Source organism: Symphalangus syndactylus, chromosome 12, assembly GCF_028878055.3.
Source record: "Symphalangus syndactylus isolate Jambi chromosome 12, NHGRI_mSymSyn1-v2.1_pri, whole genome shotgun sequence".
Taxonomy (NCBI): Eukaryota; Metazoa; Chordata; class Mammalia; order Primates; family Hylobatidae; genus Symphalangus; species Symphalangus syndactylus.
Genome location: NC_072441.2, coordinates 79,855,573 through 79,873,065, shown reverse-complemented (window position 1 = coordinate 79,873,065; position 17,493 = coordinate 79,855,573). Strand labels below are relative to the sequence as shown.

The 17,493-nt window shown below is 46.7% G+C and overlaps 1 protein-coding gene across 4 annotated transcripts in view; it reads right to left on the bottom strand.

Annotated features, from left to right (window-relative positions):
- Positions 1-400: 400 nt before the first annotated feature.
- TUFT1 (tuftelin 1) overlaps positions 401-17,493 on the bottom strand; it is a 43,686-nt gene continuing 26,593 nt past the window's right edge. For all 4 annotated transcript variants that reach the window (XM_063626355.1, XM_063626354.1, XM_063626356.1 and 1 more), the window contains 7 exons: positions 14,483-14,596; positions 9,883-10,011; positions 9,276-9,370; positions 5,429-5,534; positions 4,526-4,609; positions 2,923-3,023; positions 401-2,320 (listed from right to left, as the gene is read on the bottom strand). In XM_063626355.1, the coding sequence (XP_063482425.1) occupies positions 2,257-2,320; positions 2,923-3,023; positions 4,526-4,609; positions 5,429-5,534; positions 9,276-9,370; positions 9,883-10,011; positions 14,483-14,596 (693 nt within the window). In that variant the 3' untranslated portion in view covers positions 401-2,256. The remainder of the gene's footprint in view (positions 2,321-2,922; positions 3,024-4,525; positions 4,610-5,428; positions 5,535-9,275; positions 9,371-9,882; positions 10,012-14,482; positions 14,597-17,493) is intronic.

Here is a 17,493-nt window from a genome sequence, read left to right as displayed (position 1 = left end):
GCATTTCCAGAGTGCTTTTCATTTCTGCAGAAGGCATGCAGTTACTCATCTACCTCCAGTGCTGCTGTTCTATCTCTATGTAATCACAGGACTCTACCTCTATCTCTTCCAAATGAGACACAATGCAGCCAGGCTTAGGGATCCTACAAGGCCATTGCTCCAGAGAGGGTCAAAGCTAAAGTTAGAGGCTGCCTCCTACAATCACGACTCAGACCACGGAGCTGAGCTTCCTCTAATACCTCTATAAATGCCACGAAGTCCTCATATCATGGCATTTGGGATGTTTGGACCACACCTCCCACATGTGGATAACAGGGTGCCCATCTTCCAAGAAGCACTAAAATGTTCTTCTTTCATCCTCCCTGAAAAGTGAAAGGAAATCAGACCAGGAGGTCAAAGAGACACATTAATATAATTTATTAAATTCGCCATACAAAGAATATGCCACAGACAACAATATCAGAATGGGAAGAAACATGGAGATCACCTGCTCTGACCCCCCTCATTTTACAAATGAGGGAACTCCCTGAAGTCCCAGAGCATTGTTATAGACAAAGCCAGAATGTGAGCCCAGTCTTGAGACACAAAAACACAGACTTAAGGCTTCTGGTTGTGAGCCACATAGAGCCTAAACACTTAATCCACATTTGTTTTGAATTTTTCTGATTCCTATAGTACCATACTCTGATGCCTATCTACTTCTCAAGGCTGTAGGAAGAGCCCTAAAGAAAAACACCATGGGCCGGGTGCAGTGGCTCAAGCCTGTAATCCCAGCACTTTGGGAGGCCGAGGCGGGTGGATCACCTGAGGTCAGGAGTTCGAGACCAGCCTAGCCAGTATGGTGAAACCCCGTCTCTACTAAAAATACAAAAATCAGCCAGGCATGGTGGCACACCTGTAGTCCCAGCTACTCTGGAGGGTGAGGCAGAAGAATCGCTTAAATCTGGGAGGCGGAGGTTGCAGTGAGCCGAGATCGTGCCACTGCACTCCAGCCTGGGTGACAGAGTGAGACTCTGTCTCAAAAAAAAACAAAACAATAAAAAAAGAAAACCATGATGACCTGCAGGGTCATTCAGAGCCAGGATAAAAGACCAATTATGGAGCAAGGGGTTCGGAAGGGCTAGTGAAGAACTCATCTGGGCCCCAGAAGAGTCCTGATTGCCCTCTTTCTCCAAACAACATATACTCTGACCCCAAAGCCTCAGGGAAAGTATACTCACCTTCCTGAGCTGCAGATCAAGTTTGAAGGAGAAAGAGAGAAGAAACAGGCAGAGGAAAGGGAGAGAAATATTTATAACAGTGTCACTCTGACATTAACAAGCCTAATGGGAACAGTTTTCCCAGTTTCAAGCAAATCCAAACACTGCAAGAGAAGGCTATAGAACTTTGGTATTATATCAATCATGAGATGTAAGCAAAACCACCAATAACTTAGCAAAATAAATACAAAGAGGATTTTGCTGGTACTGGTGGAACCCAGTTTTCAGGCTCTGGGTCAAGAAGACTGAGGTGTGCCTGGTGGTGCACCTTAGGGAAAATCCCTAAAGAGACTCTGGGAGTTTTCACAGCAGAGAGAAGTCACACATGACTGTCTGTAGCCCTAGAGAATTTTTCCACAAAAGGCTCCTCCCTGAATGTACATTCCCTCCTCCCCAGAAAGACAAGGCCACCCAGTCAAAGCTTAGGTTCACTGGCTCTCACCAGGCCTTGCCAGGTAACCCCACTATCTGTCTGCAGGAGGCCAGGGCAGCGTAGGCTGCAGATGGAGCAAGTAGAAAAACAAACAGTTTGTTGCTAAGGACTGAGCTGTGTTTGTGGAAGGAACTTCATTCCCCCAGGACATTCTCCAATCACTCTGGACATCTGTGTCTCCAGCTTTTAGGGCTGAGGCAAATCTTGTCACCTCTCCCAATCTGATGAAGGCCTGGCTTATGGGGAAGCCAGAGTCCAGTCTACAACAGAACGGAGGCTCTCTACAGAGAAAAATAGTCACTGTAGGAATATAGATACTGCCCTGGCTCCTGCTTGCAGGACAATGTCTTCCAAAGGGCTGCAGTGCCTTGAATAGGTGCTCATGCTCCATCTGCCCAGCTTAGAGTGGCCAGGAGCTTGGGAATGGTGAGACACAGGAGCCCTAAGTCCTGGGTGCAGCCAGGGGACAGTCAGGAAGTCAAAGTCAATGTTAACAGCCAACAGGGGCAGTGGGCTTCTCCGAGGCAGAGGCAGCAGCAATGGCAGCATCCATCTCCAGGCAGCTCAGGTTTCCACCACTCGGATGACAGGCATGGGCTTCGGGCTAGGGGGCTTGGATATCCTAATACTGAAAAGAAGGTTGGAAACACTGAGTTGTGCTGGGAACAGCTGTGTTGTGGCCCACCCTTCACAGAGCCCCTGGAATCTTCACGTTGGCCTCTGCAATCTTACACTACAGTGCTGGCTGATCACTTGGGTTCCAAGTGCTTTAAAACAGTAATTATCAGTGACAACTAGGAGAAAATTTGGGGCATGATACATGTGTCTTGTAGCAAGGGTGAAGAAAAGACAGGGGCAGTTAAACAACTGAGAAGTGGATATAGCTGTGATTCCTGATTTTGTCAAGATCATGGGTCCTTTTCTGAATCTCTTAGAGGCAAAATACACTCTCCCTAGAAATATGCAAACATTATAACTAAATTTTGCCTACCATTTCGGGTGGTTCATACATCTCTAAAAGCCATTCATGGACCTCCTTGGGCTTGTGGTAACAGGTTCTACTCTAATTGGGTTAGAAAATGGTTCTGGCAAACAATGGGTCAGACTGTGGGAGGAAAGTTGGATTTAAAGGAGCCTTGTTCTTGCCTTAGCACTAAAGTTTCTACATAGCTCTGTCCCTCCTTCCTGCCCTCCTCCCTGGCCCCATTCTACCTACATGCACTCACTCACCTGCCCGGGTTCTCTGTCTTGGCCCGGGCCTGGGTGCTGAAGTTGCCGTGACTGATTTGTTTTTCTATCAGGTGTTCCATCCGGTCGTGCATCTCTAAATTCTGTAACACAAGCTTAGGGGTTAGAGTTGGCCTTTTTCTGGGTTCCTGGGTGCCACATTCAGCTAGTGCATTCTGGTCTCTCCGCCTGTGTTTGTGCTGCTGTTGCCTCTACCCCCACCATGCGTGCCACCACCTGGATACCCACTTGCCTCATCTTCATTACCATAGATTGTGCTTATCCTCCAATACCTGCTCCTCCATAACTCTGTACAACACTGACAGACTGATGGTTTCCTATATGTCCTCTACATGTAGTTCTTTTTTTTTTTTTTGAGATAGGGTCTCACTCTGTTGCCCAGGCTGGAGTGCAGTGGCGTGATTATAGCTCACTGCAGCCTCGACCTCCTGGGTTCAAGTGATCCTCTCCCTTAAGTCTCCCAAGTAACTGGACTACAGATGCATGCCACCACATCTGGCTAATTAAAAACAAATTTTCTTTTTCAGATACAAAGTCTCACTGTGTTGCCTAGGTCTTGAACTCCTGGCCTCGAGCAATCCTACCGCCTCAACCTCCCTAAGTGCTGGGATTACAGGCATGAGCCACTGCACCTGGCCCCTATATATAATTTCTTGTCCTCAGTTGAGATACTCACTTGCCTTTGTTGATATGCTGTTCTATAAAGCATTCTTTGGTCTTTTTAAAAATACACATTTTATCTCTGACTATAGACTGCAAACTCTTTTTTTTTTTTGAGATGGAGTCTGGCTTTGTCGCCCAGGCTGGAGTGCAGTGGCGTGATCTCGGCTCACTGCAAGCTCCGCCTCCCGGGTTCAGGCCATTCTCCTACCTCAGCCTCCCGATAGCTGGGACTACAGGCGCCTGCCACCTCGCCCGGCTAATTTTTTGTATTTTTAGTAGAGACGGGGTTTCACTGAGTTAGCCAGGATGGTCTCAATCTCCTGACCTCATGATCCACCCGCCTCGGCCTCCCAAAGTGCTGGGATTACAGGCGTGAGCCACCGCGCCCAGCCAACTGCAAACTCTCTAAAGATAACCCTTTCTCCCATTTATCTCCCTCACTACAAGGGATCTTCACAGAGTGTTTGCAAAGTGATCTTCAGGTAGTCAACAGATAGGTAGGGCCCTGTGGCAAAGTGGAAATTAGACTAGGAAGGCAACTCGTTAGGTAATCTAGCCCTGGAAAAGACTCCATCTGTATGAACGCCTCCTCCTCCTTCACAGCCCAGCACCATTGCCAGCTCCTTTGCAAAGCCTGGAGGGTCAGAATTAGCTGTGTGCAGCCATGGCATGTGGCTTGCACCATGATGACATGTCTGTGGAATGCGGGGCCGGGGGGTGGTCATCTCGTCATTGTTAGCAGCTTCCTGAAGGTTCTCAGAAAATGTTTACTCAACTGAACTGAAAGTCAACCAACCACCCTAGGTATTCACTTCAGAGCAGCAGCAAGACATGACAAAGACCCCTCATAACCTTTGTCTCCCTTATGTCCACCTTCTCTTCAAGAGTCCCGTTCCCCTGCTGGGCTGCCCAGCGCACACACCTCTGCCTCCAGATAGGCGATTTTCTCCTTGAGCTCCTGGATAGTGGCGTCCTTTGACTGGATCACAGCTTTTGAATTCTGGAGCTGCAAAGGTGTGGGAGACACTGGAGCTCATTTTGCAATGACTCATTACACACTCACCAGACTTCACCCCAGCTGCTGGGGAAGCCAGCAGAGCCCTGCAACTCCATATGACTTCATTAGCTTTTCCACAAAGGCTTCATTTCAGTCAATATTAAACACTTGATTATCCCAGAGGTGGGAGTGAGGAGTGTGTGAGGGGAATACCACCCTGAGAATCCAAAATAATGAATGACAAAACCCATTCCATATGGCTTTGGAAAATACAAATTATCTTTTCATTCGAGACATATTTGAGTACTTACTATATGACTGACTCTGTTCTAGGTAATGGAAAACAGCAGTAAATAAAACAGACACTAACGGAGCTGACATGAAGCACATACAACCTCCCAGTTACGGGGCCTTAGGCTCTCAAAACAATTCTGCAAATAGACAAATCCTAAGTATGCTACCCTCAAGATCAGGTGGGGTAAGGCAGGAAAGCAGCCATGAGGCTCAAAGACTGATAATCTGCACAGGTAACAGAGTTTATTATGACTCAACTACTCATTTACCCACACTCTTCACAGAATATACGACAAATTAACCTTTTCCTTCCTTTCCTATTGGAAAGCAGAGGCCAAATGGCAAACAAACAAACGAAACAGTAGGGGAAAGATGGGAGAAAAGCAAATCCTAATAACCTGAACCTGGTAATTGGTAGCTATAAATGTTTGACATGGGAAATGCATGAATATAAGTCAAGCTTCCTAGGAAACAAATAAGAGCATAGACTTGGGGTGACTCCCTGAGGGCAGGTTATAAACCAGCCCAGCTTACCTGCTCTATCATTTGCCGGACTTTCCGCTGCTGGCTCTTCAGCATGTCATCCAAGTGGTGGATCTTCTCCCGCAACCCGGCCACTTCCTTTTCCAGGGTAGCAGCCCTGGGATAAAGAACAGAAGGCTGAGGCAAGGGAATAAAACTTATTTACCCAGTCACAGGAAGAGCCTTGAGCTTGGGAGGTTCCCATTAATATGATTCCCTTTGCCTGATTCCCCCGTAGGCTGCCCTGAAGAGTAGGTAGTGGGTACCTTAGAACATCACATTGGAAGCACTGAGGTCAGGAGTTCAAGACCAGCCTGGCCAACATGGTGAAACCCCATCTCTACTAAAAATACTAAAATTAGCCAAGTGTGGTGGCGCGTGCCTGTAGTCCCAGCTACTCAGGAGGCTGAGGCACGAGAATCGTTTGAACCCAGGAGGCAGAGGTTGCAGTGAGCCAAGATGGCACCACTGCACTCCAGCCTGGGTGACAGGGCAAGACAGAGCAAGACTTTGTCTAACAAAAAAAAAAAAGAATATCACATTGGAAGCATCATCAGGGATCACCTAGTCTAAGTGAGGAAACTGAGGCTCGGAAAGGTTAGAAGGGATAAGTCATTCTGGATAACTCTGGAGGGTAAATCTAGAAGCAACAGGTAGATGGTTCCAGGGAAGCTGTTTTTATATTAACACAGGAAAGACTTTCTCAGTATCAAAGCTGTCAGAAAGTGGGCAGTCTCATGTGTAATGAACTCCTCATTACTGGAAAGATTCAAGTAGAAGCTAGGATCTCCCCCCACCCCCCGTTTTTTTTTTTTTTTTTTTTTTTTTTTTTTTTTTTTTTTTTCGGAGACAGGGTCTCACTCTGCAGCCCAGGTTGGAGTGTAGTAATGCAAACACAGCTCACTGCCGGGTTGACCTCCTGGGCTCAAGCAATCCTCCTACCTCAGTCTGCCATGTAGCTGGGACCACAGGCACATGCCACCACACCTGGCTAATTAAAAATTTTTTTTTTTATGGAGACAGTCTCACCATGTTGGCCAGACTGATCTCGAACTCTTAAACTCAAGCAATCCTCCTGTCCCGGCCTCCCAAAGTGCTAGGATTACAGGTGTGAGCCACCATGCCCAGTTGGAGCTGGGATTATTATACTCAACACCATCAAGCTGTTGGCAGGGATTTGGAGGAGAAAGACATGATTTGAGGCTCCTTAAAGCCTCTTCACATAATTTTGTTTCTAGGTCTCCTGATTCCCAAACCACTGTTGCTTCCTTTGCATCTTCTAAGCAAACTGAGCCAAGATCCCCCAAAGGGCAGTGTAAAATAATAAGAAATATACAATGGGTCTCTGTCCCGGTTCCTGACATACAGCGCCTATGTTTTGTTATAATATTTGGTCACATTCCCTGGTTCCTGAGCCTTGGCATCTCCAAGACTGATGAGTGTCTTTTTGTATGCTAATGATGACTGGTGGCTGGGGTCCCTAGATAGCTTCAGGATGGGGCTAGTGAAAAGACCAAGGCATGATTAAAGGGTTGAAACTTTCAGCCCCACAACTCCCCCTAACCTCTGGGAAAGGGACAGGGGATAGGAGCTAGAGACTAAACTAATCACCAGTGGCCAATAATTTAATCAATCATGCCTATGTAATGAACCTCCACAAGAACCCTAAACGAAGAGGTTCAGAGCTTCCAGCTTGGTTAATGCATCCACATGCTGACCTTGCCCTATGTACCTCATCTGTCTGTTCATTTGAATCCTTTATATTATCCTTTATCATAAGCCAGTAATAAGTGAAATGTTGGCCAGGTGCAGTGGCTCATGAATATAATCCCAGCATTTTAGGAAGGTGAGGTGGGAGGATTGCTTGAGCCCAGGAGTTCGAGACCAGCCTGGGCAACATGGCAAGACCCTGTGTTAATGAAAAAATTTTTAAATTAAAAAAATAAGTAGGCCAGGTGCGGTGGCTCACGCCTATAATCCCAGCACTTTGGGAGGCCAAGGCGGGCGGATTGCTTGAGGTCAGGAGTTCAAGACCAGCCTGGCCAACATGGTGAAACCCCGTCTCTACTAAAAATACAAAAAAATTAGCCAGGCGTGGTGGCACACCCCTGTAGTCCTAGCTACCCAGGAGGCTGAGACTGAACCCGGGAGGCAGAGGTTGCAGTGAGCCGAGATTGCATCACTGCACTCCAGCCTGGGTGACAGAGTGAGACTCGGTCTCAAAAAATAAATAAATAAATAAGGAAAATGTTTACCTGAATTCTATGACAGCAAACCCATTACAGCAAGTTATCAAACCTGAAAAGAGGATATGGGAACCCCCAATTTATAGCCAAGTTGGACAGAAGTGTAGGTACCCTAGACCCCACTACTTGTGACTGGCATCTGAAGTAGGGGCAGTCTTGCAGGACTGGCCCTTAACCTGTGGTTCTGCACTAACTCTGGGTCATCTCAGAATTGAATTAAAGTGTAGGGTGCCCAGCTGGTATCAACTGAGAATTGGAGAAGTGCTTGGTATGGAAAACCCATATATTTGGTGTAAGAAGTGTTATGAGTAGAGGAACAGTCTTCCTTTAGTCAGGCTACTTGGGAGAGTATCCTGGGGTTTGGGCCCCTGAAGAACCCATCACTCCCCAGTTCTGCCTGACAAGTGTATGCTGCTTGGGGTATGAAGCAACATGAGCTACCCCTTATCCTTCCTAAACTCCAAGCATTCTAAATTTCCACCTTCAGCTCTTCAATGCCCTACTTCTCAGTCTCCTTTTAGGTAGAAAATCAGCATGTACATGGTACAGCTGTCACTGCCATTCCCAAGCCCTGGCTTCCGATGATTTAGTCCTTTTTGTCTCTCTTGCTCTGCCCATGCACACCTACCCACTGAGGAAGGAGTGCTGACTAATTCTGATATTAATTCTGATATAAAGTCCAGTCAGAAAGGAGGCTACAATATGATGTGTGTATTTTCCATGCCAGGAAGGTGAAATCTAGGTTATCCTAAAGGAGAGAAAATGCCTCCAGAAGACTGAGGGGCCCTGAAGGGCAAGAATTGTGCCTGTTCATCTTGGAATTCCTTAAAAGGCCCTTCAGATAATGTCTTGTTGAACTAGAAAAGGTCCACCTTATACAATGATGATCAAACCAAATATGCTGATGTTAAATGTGATTTACCATTTGAGGTCTTATTTATTAATTGCCAACAGCATAATTTCCAAATTCCTGAAGTTCTAGAAGGCACAATCTTTGCTCTGTAGGCTTCATTGGTTGTCTGGGGCCTCTGATTTCCTCTGATCAGAGGGAATTTGCAAACCCCTCTCACCTTGGAGGTAGAAAGGATCTCAGTGATCACCTACGGGACCCTGCTGACAGGTGGTTCTCCGTTTCTATCTGCATTGCTTCAAGTAACAAGAAGTTCAGTATCTCCTCATGAAGCTGCTCATTCCATTTTTCATCAGCATTACTGTTAATCAATTTTACCCTCAAACGGTTTACAGTCAGTTTTTGTTTCGGTTGGGAGGAAACAAAGGCATAACATATCCACTGCACTAATCTGTGGAATGACACACAGCAACAGCAGATGCTCCACCAGCTCTTGCTTGCCCTTGGCTCTAAAACTGTGAAAGCCTTTTCTTTAGGTTATTACCCCCTGGAAAATGAACTCCCTGGAGATCGCAGCCTCCCAAATGGTATCCCTTGGGTGGGGCTCTACCCTGAGCAAGCTCACGGTGAGTCACAGCTGGAAGATCTGACATCAGCACCAGCTTCCTCCCCAGACCAGGCCACCACAGGAGCAACAGGCTGTATGACCCGCCCTCCCCTCCCTGCAATCCAACTTCATCGTGAACAAGAGCCAAGCCCTTACTTTTCTCGTTCTGCTTGGCAGTCAGCATTGTTGCTCCGAAGTTCCTCTAGGGCCACCTCCCCTTCCCTGACTTTCGCCAGTAAGGCCTGATGCTCCTGGGTGGGCCACAAAAGAAAATCTAGGATGAGAAGATGGCAACAGTTTCTGCATTTGGGGTGAGATGGGCGCCAGGCTGGGACTTAGCCCCTACTGGGCCTGGACAGCTGCCAAAGAGCAGCAAGATGAGCTGGTTTGATGGGGCGCCCTCCCTCGACGAGGAGAACCCTTCCCACTCTCACTCAGCCTCACCCAGCTGCCCTGAGGCAGAACCCAGCCCTGCATCATGCAGGCCCACTCACCAGCTATGGCTGCCAGTCCCTGAGAAACCAGCACTTTAAAAGGGTCATCTGTACAGGAATCTAATGTGGAAATAGGATCAACTCTAGTTAGGGGGAGGCTAATTCCTTGAAGGCTAAAAGGTATTCCAAGGGATCTGCCAAAGGAAGCTGCGAAGTGCACTTTTCTGGAGATGCTTGGAAAAGAAGGGTCTCGGCAACTGTTTCAATCCACCTGCAGGCCCCTTCCAGCCCAGGAGTCCAGGCACTGACAAGCAAGATACCCCAATTACCATCTCCATCCCTAGCAAGCGCCTCTGCAGCTCTCCGACTTCTGCCTCTTTCTGCTCCACTCTGTCCTCCTCTCTCTGAAGGGCCATATTACTTTGTTCTGCTTCTCTCTGGTACCGGCTGAGTGTGACCTAAAAAACGGGGCAGGAATATGTTAAATGGTGTGGAACAAAGAGCAAACGTGGAAAAAAAACCTTAGAAAAGAACCCAGGAACCTGGGTGGCTCTGGAGCCATGACGGGAGAAAGGTGGTGACACTGATGGGCACACCACCACCTCCCCTTCACTGCACAGGACCACCTCAGCACTCCAGCAGAGTAAGTCTATTTCCAGGGTTAAGTGGCTCACAGTTGATTGAGGTCCACTTTAAAGTGACACCTGGAACCCACAAGCACCACTTTTCAGATAGGTGACTCCTTCAACTTCCCCATGAACCCTCCAACACCACCCAAGCTTAACCCAATGCTGTGGCTTTCCTACAAATTCAAAAGCAAATAATCCCAGGGAAGATACCTCCAGTTCCTTTCTTCTGTCTCCTCAACACCTTCCCCCTCACCTCCAGCAATAGAGCCCACACACAACAGCCAAAATGGCACCTGGAAGGGCTACTAAGCATCAGGAAGAATTTGTCTTATTTATTTATTTTTTGAGACAGAGTTTCACTCTTGTTACCCAGGCTGGAGTGCAATGGCGCGATCTTGGCTCACTGCAATCTTTGCCTCCTGGGTTCAAGTGATTCTCCTGCCTCAGCCTCCCGAGTAGCTGGGATTACAGGCATGTGCCACCACGCCCAGCTAATTTTGTATTTTTATTAGAGACGGGGTTTCTCCATGTTGGTCAGGCTGGTCTGGAACTCCTGACCTCAGGTGATCCACCCACCTGGGCCTCCTAAAGTGCTGGGATTACAGGAGTGAGCCACCGTGACCAGCTGAATTTGCCTTTTATCAGAGATGAGCAACCAATTTAGAGGATAGAAGCAGAATGTTAGAATGAGAAAGCAAAGAACTTGCCTTCTTTCTTCCAACTTGCGTCTTTCCAACTCCTACTCAACCTCCAGGTCTCACTTAGACGCCCCTTCCAGAGAGCCTTCCCAGCCTGGGGGAGGAGCCCTTCCTTTGTGTGCCCAGGGAGAGGACACACAAGGAACACACGGCCTTCCCTCTCATAGCATTGAACAGATTTTGCCCAGTCACTCTGTGCACCCCGAAGTAGACTGTCAGTGTCCTGATGGCACAGATCTGAGCACCATTACACTTCCAGAGCTCCCACAGTACCTCGTATGCAGTAACTACTCAAAAAATCGTGAGTAGAACTGACGTTCATCTAATCCAACCTTCTGCTTTAACAAGTAAAGGTCAACGGACCTATTCAAGGTTACCCAGCTAGTGAATGACAGCCAGTGCTAGGACCCAGATACTTCACCATCCATTTCAGTGCTTCCCAGGTACCTCACACTGACTGCTCATCATTTATTAAAAAAGAATCCAGGTAACTTCTGGAAAGCCTAGCAGCCAGCCCTGGGAAAACAGAACATCAGCAGCCAGTTTGTCCGGCCCCTCCCAAGGTCAGAACTGGGGAGGAGAAAGTATGGCACAGGGTGATGTGTGATGGGACGTGTCCATGCTACACGCCAGCCCTGTCCAGAGCAAACTCACTCTCACTGCAAATCCTTCTTGACAGCAAGCAGCCGGTAGAACAGGAAACCCATGCTTAATGGCAAGTTATTTTCATGGTAATTGATCATCTTGCCCTTCCTACCCATAGGTTCAGAAAAGTAGACCAAGGAGTCCAATTCACTAGGGGAAACTGAGACAAGCCTTCATATGACCCATATTAACCTGAAATAGGCCATCCCCATAGGCAGGAACTTAAAAGTAAGGCCTTTTTAAAAAAATTTTATTTATGTACATTTTACGTACATTTATTTATGTTTATTTATGTACATAAATAAACACTGCACCTAGGTTGATGTGAGCTCAAGCACAGTGTTAACAAGGCCATGGTCTGATTCTTGCACCCCACTGTCGGAGCAAAAGGTTAAAAAAGAAATACAGACTCCCCTTCCACATTTGACTCTGTAGCTCCAGCCAACCCTGCCCGCAAGGGAACCTCTTAATTATAAAAAGGTGTGCCAACCTAGCCCAACAGTGGGAATGACCCAAGGAGCACCTCTTTTTAAAAAAAAAAAATTATTTATGTACTATATTTATTATTTTTTAGACAAGGTCTCAATCTGTTGCCCAGGCTAGAGTGCAGTGGTACAATCAGAGCTCACTGCAGCCTCCACCTCCCGGGCTCCAAAGATCCTCCCACCTCAGCCTTCCAAGCAGCTGGAACCACAGGCATGCTCCACCACACCGGGGTAGAGACGAGATCCATGTTGGCCAGGCTGGTCTCAAACTCCTGGGCTCAAGGATCCTCCTGCCTTGGCCTCCTGAGGGATTACAGGTGTGAGCCACAGCGCCCAGCAAGAAGAAGCATCTCCTACTGCAGGTGGTGCTGCATACTATGGGGTTAAGAAAAATAACCCCTTCTAAATTCTGGGCAGTGGGCTACAGCTGTCAGGGCACTTTTGCTCAGGCTCTGAAATCCAGAGCAGCAGACTCCTCCATGTGTGATTAAAACCAGCAAATATTTCTATAATTTCCACAACTTCATAATGCCTCTGAGTGCAGAAATTTTTTTCCAAAATTCACAACCTGATCAGTGCTAGAGCCTCAACCTTCCTTTCCTCCTGTTTTGTTTGGAAAAGGTAGGAAACTGCTGGTCACCAACTGATACATCACCAACTGAATTATACAAATTGTGGAATCTGAAATAGATGCAACATACCTCTTCACCACAGAGCTACTTTGTTCTGAGATGACAAACTAATTTTAATATTACCCTAAGTCCAAGCTATTTAAATAGGAAAATCTCCTTGTTAAACTGATTGCTAAGAAAAATATAGACTATCTTATATTTCTAAAACCCTTCAGAATAATAAAGTGCCCTCACATATATTACCTCACTCGATCTACACAACAAACTTGTAAGGTGTATTTCATTAACCCCTTTTCCAAAAGTTGAAACAGATGCTCGGAGAGGTTAAATTACTTGTTCAAATAATACTTCGGCTAACATAGAAGCAGTTTATCATCCTTGGTGCCCTTCTTCCTCACCGCCAAGCCTCTTCTCAAAAATACTCCGTCTCAATTCCATGAAAATGAAGAGTTCAAGCTGGCCTTTCTCTTTTTACCAGCTCCCAGCATGCCTAGGCAGGATATAACCCCATCATAACATATTTATGACACAAAGAATACATTACTTGTGGAAGAACAAAAGCAGGTAACAGATGGTTAACCTCACACAGAACAGTTGGAAAACTGCCCACGGGCCAGGTGTGGTGGCTCATGCCTGTAATCCCCACATTTTGGGAGGCCGAGGCACGCAGACTGCTTGAGCCTAGGAGTTTGAGACCAGCCTGGGCAACATGGCAAGACCCTGTCTCTACAAAAAACACAAAAATTAGCCAGGCATGGTGGTGTGCACCTGTTGTCCCAGCTACTCAGGAGGCTGAAGTGGGAGATGGCTTGAGTCCGGGAGATGGAGGTTGCATTGAGCCAAGATTGTGCCACTGCACTCAAGCCTAGCAACAGAGTGGGACCCTGTCTCCAAAGAAAGAAAGAAAGAAAACTGCCCATGTACCTTGTTTTATACTCAAAGAATTTTCCAGAAAATATGGAAGACCTCACATATAGTAGGGGGCTTTTACTCTCCATTTATAGATTTCTGTACTAAAACAATAATTAATATACTCATTCCAGGCCGGGCATGGTGGCTCGCGCCTTTAATCCCAGCACTTTGGGAGGCTGAGGCAGGTGGATCACAAGGTCAGGAGATGGAGACCATCCTGGCCAACATGGTGAAACCCCGTCTCTTCTAAAAACACAAAAATTAGTTGGGCGTGGTGGCACGTGCCTGTAGTCCCAGCTACTCGGGAGGCTGAGGCAGGAGAACTGCTTGAACCTGGGAGGCAGAAGTTGCAGTGAGCCAAGATTGCGCCACTGCACTCCAGCTTGGCAGCAGAGTGAAAAAAAGATACTCATTCCAGACCGCAAAGCTCTGCATAGCAAAGCTGAGTTTAGAGCCCAAATCCTCCAATTCGATGAGTGCAGTTCTTTCTACAACAATACAGATTTAGTCACTCATCCAGTCCACGTTTATGGAGCACTTATCTAATACCCGGTATTGCGCCAGACACTGGAGACTCGGGGGTGACATGCCAGCAGCAGTCCTTGCCTGCACAGTCTCAAGAGTCTTACCACGACACAGACAGAAATGACTTCTGAATCACCAGCTGCCCCAGATGGGCACCAGCCTCAAACTCATCAGAGCAGAGAATCCCGAGCTGACCTTTGAACTATGGGCTGGCCTTGGACAGTAAACAGTATAAACGTCCAGGAGAGGGAAAAGCAGACAAGCGTTCCAGGCTTCACAGCCTTGCCTTTCCAGTTTGTGGCACTCAGCCAGAGAGACAGGAAGTCCAAGCTGAGACATCACTGGCACCTGCGTTCAGTAGCCCATCCCTTAGGGCACCTTCTCCCCAAATCCCAAATCTCACCTCAAAAGCCGCACGGTCTGACTGGTGTTGCCGCTCGGCCTCCTGAAGCTTGGCCAGCAAGTCCTGCACAGTCTTCCTCAAGCTCTCAACATCCTCATTTATACAGGTGTCCAGCTACAGCCAGAGCAAGGAAGGGAAGGGGAAGCCATCAAGTTTCTGACTCGGTAAGAAAAGGTCCCCTCCCAGGCACACACTGGTTTGGACCGTCTCATCCAGATCACCCTCAAAAAAGAACTGTCATCACACAAGGGGAGAGTTACCTTAGGCAGCCAGGAATTCTGAGTTATTCAATGAAACATTGTCCCTTCATACCCTAAAGAACCCTGCTAGCCTCAAAACACCGAATTATTTTAGGACATGCTCAGTAATATTTCATGTATGTATCCACTAATCGATTTCTTGGCGAATATGTGGATGCTGTCTGTAGGTGTGTGTCCTGCTTCCCTCTATCCGCCTACAGCTCTCTGAGAGCAGAGACCATGTTCCCCTTTGGACTAGAGTTCCCTCAGGACAGGGACTATGTCGCACCCATCACAAAGGGAGTGGTCCAAAAACACATCCTTTACCATTCTCAGCTTTTGGCACTGACAGCAGCATATAAAGGGTTACTGATGGATGGACAGGTTTAGGGCAAAAGCATGCAATGAGTCCAGGAATCTGATTCGATGTGGAAAAAGGTGTCTCATCGAGGTAACTGCTCAGTCTCTCCCAGACACACCCAACTGTGGGCTGGTGGTTAGAGATGAGCTAACATGTAGGGTCTCGCCCCCATCTCTGCTGCACAGGCACCAGACACTTCGATTACGAGCTCCCTGTGAGTCTGATAGAAAAATCTCTCCCAGTCTTGCGCAGTGGGAAGCAGCAACACCTTCAAACCAGAGCTCAGAACTCTCGGCTGGGAGGAGGGAGACAGGGTCCCAGTCTCTGCATTATCATCCTGTGGGTGATAATGAAGAAATGAAGTCCTGTGGGGCTTCATTTCTTTATCTGTGAGGCAGTCAGTACACTCCCTACCACACCCTGCCTTACAGGCTGCCTCAAAACTAGGTAAGATAACATCCGGTACAGCTTTGAGCTTGTGAGAAGAAAGAGGCCAAACAGATATTACCAGGTGTTATTATAATTTGTTGCCAACAATGTATTTGCCAAATATGATGATTCAAAGGAAGGAGAAAGTCCAAGCTGCACATCTAAAGCAAGTGGTTAGAATCACAGCATTCCAAATCTAGATGTCATGAGTTATCCAGTCAATTTCCCTAAATCCTCACCTGAGCCAATGGCCTTTAAAAGGCTCCTGGAACACAACTATTATGCACTTATTTCAAAGAGTGTTCTCATAAGACTGTTTAATGACATGGAAAACTTTCATGAAAACATTATTTCATCATATAATATAACATGAAGCAAAAAAGTTATAAAACTACATGTAGGAGCCAGAAGCAATGAACTAGATTTTAATGCAGCAATGTAGATAGATCCTAAAAAACATGGTACCAGGGAAAACAAGAACAAAGAGGGAAGAAGATATAGCACAAGTTCATCGTGTATATTGAACATTTTACAGGCATATTTAGCCATATATTGAATTCATTAGAGTGAGTGCCTCTTGCAGGAGGTGGAGAGGCAAAAAAAACAAAAAACAAAAACCTGAAACCAGTGAGAGGCCTTGACAGGACCCCATGAGGATGATGTGTCATGAACTAATGGGTGGCTCTGATTCAACCTCTACTTGAGAGCCAAAGACACCGAATGCAAAAACATACCCAACTAAAGAAACAAAAAAACAATTATAAAGAATTGCTACATACTGTACAATGTATTCACATGGTAAATATATATTTGCATTCAGGGAAAGATGAAATTTCACTGTGGTTTTTCTCTGAGTAGATTACAAGTGATATTTGTTTCTTCTTTCACTTTCCTGTGTTTCTGAATTTTCCAAATTTTCTACAATATGAATGTTTTGTATTATATAATCACAAAAAAACATAATAACACACTTTTTAAAAATACAGTCATGGTGGCTGGGTGCAGTGGCTCATGCTTGTAATCCTAACACTTTGGGAGGCCGAGGTGGGTGGATCACCTGAGGTCAGGAGTTCGAGACCAGCTTGGCCAACGTGGTGAAACCCCATCTCTACTAAAAATACAAAAATTAGCCAGGCGTGGTGGCTCACGCCTGTAGTCCCAGCTATTCAGGACGCTGAGGCACGAGAATTGCTTGAACCCAGGAGGTGGAGGTTGCAGTGAGCCAAGATCATACTACTGCACTGCACCCTGGGTGACAGAGCGAGACTCCATCTCAAAAAATAAAAAATAAAGTACAGTCATGGAAGCCAAGCATAGTAGCTCATGACTATAATCCCAAAACTTTGGGAGGCCGAGGTGGACAGATCACTTAAGCCCAGGAGTTTGAGATGAGCCTGGGAAACATGATGAGACCCTGTCTTTACAAAAAATACAAAAATTAGCCAGGTGTGGTGGCACGTGTCTATAGTCCCAGCTACTCAGGAGGCTGAGGCAGGAGGACTACCTGAGCCCAAGAGGTTGAGACTATAATGAGCCATGACTGCACCATTGCACTCCAGCTCAGATGACATAGGGAGACCCTGTCTCAAAAAATAACATTAATAAAAATTTAAAAAGTAGGCTGGGCACAGTGGCTCATGCCTATAATCCCAGCACTCTGGGAGGCGAGGCAAGTGGATCACTTGAGCCCAAGAATTCAAGAGCAGCCTGGGCAACCCCATCTCTACAAAAATTAGCCAGGCTTAATGGCGTGTGCCCTATAGTCCCAGCTATTGGGTAGGCTGAGGTGGGAGGATTGCTTGAACCCCGGGGGTCGAGGCTGCAGTGAGCCATGATCGCCACTGCACTCCAGCCTGGGTGACAGAGTGAGACTCTGTCAGTCAATCAATCAGTCAATTAATCAGTCAATCAATCGAGTACAGCCATGGAAGGAAATACTATGTAGTTATTCAAAAGAATGAGGTAGATCTATATGTACTGAC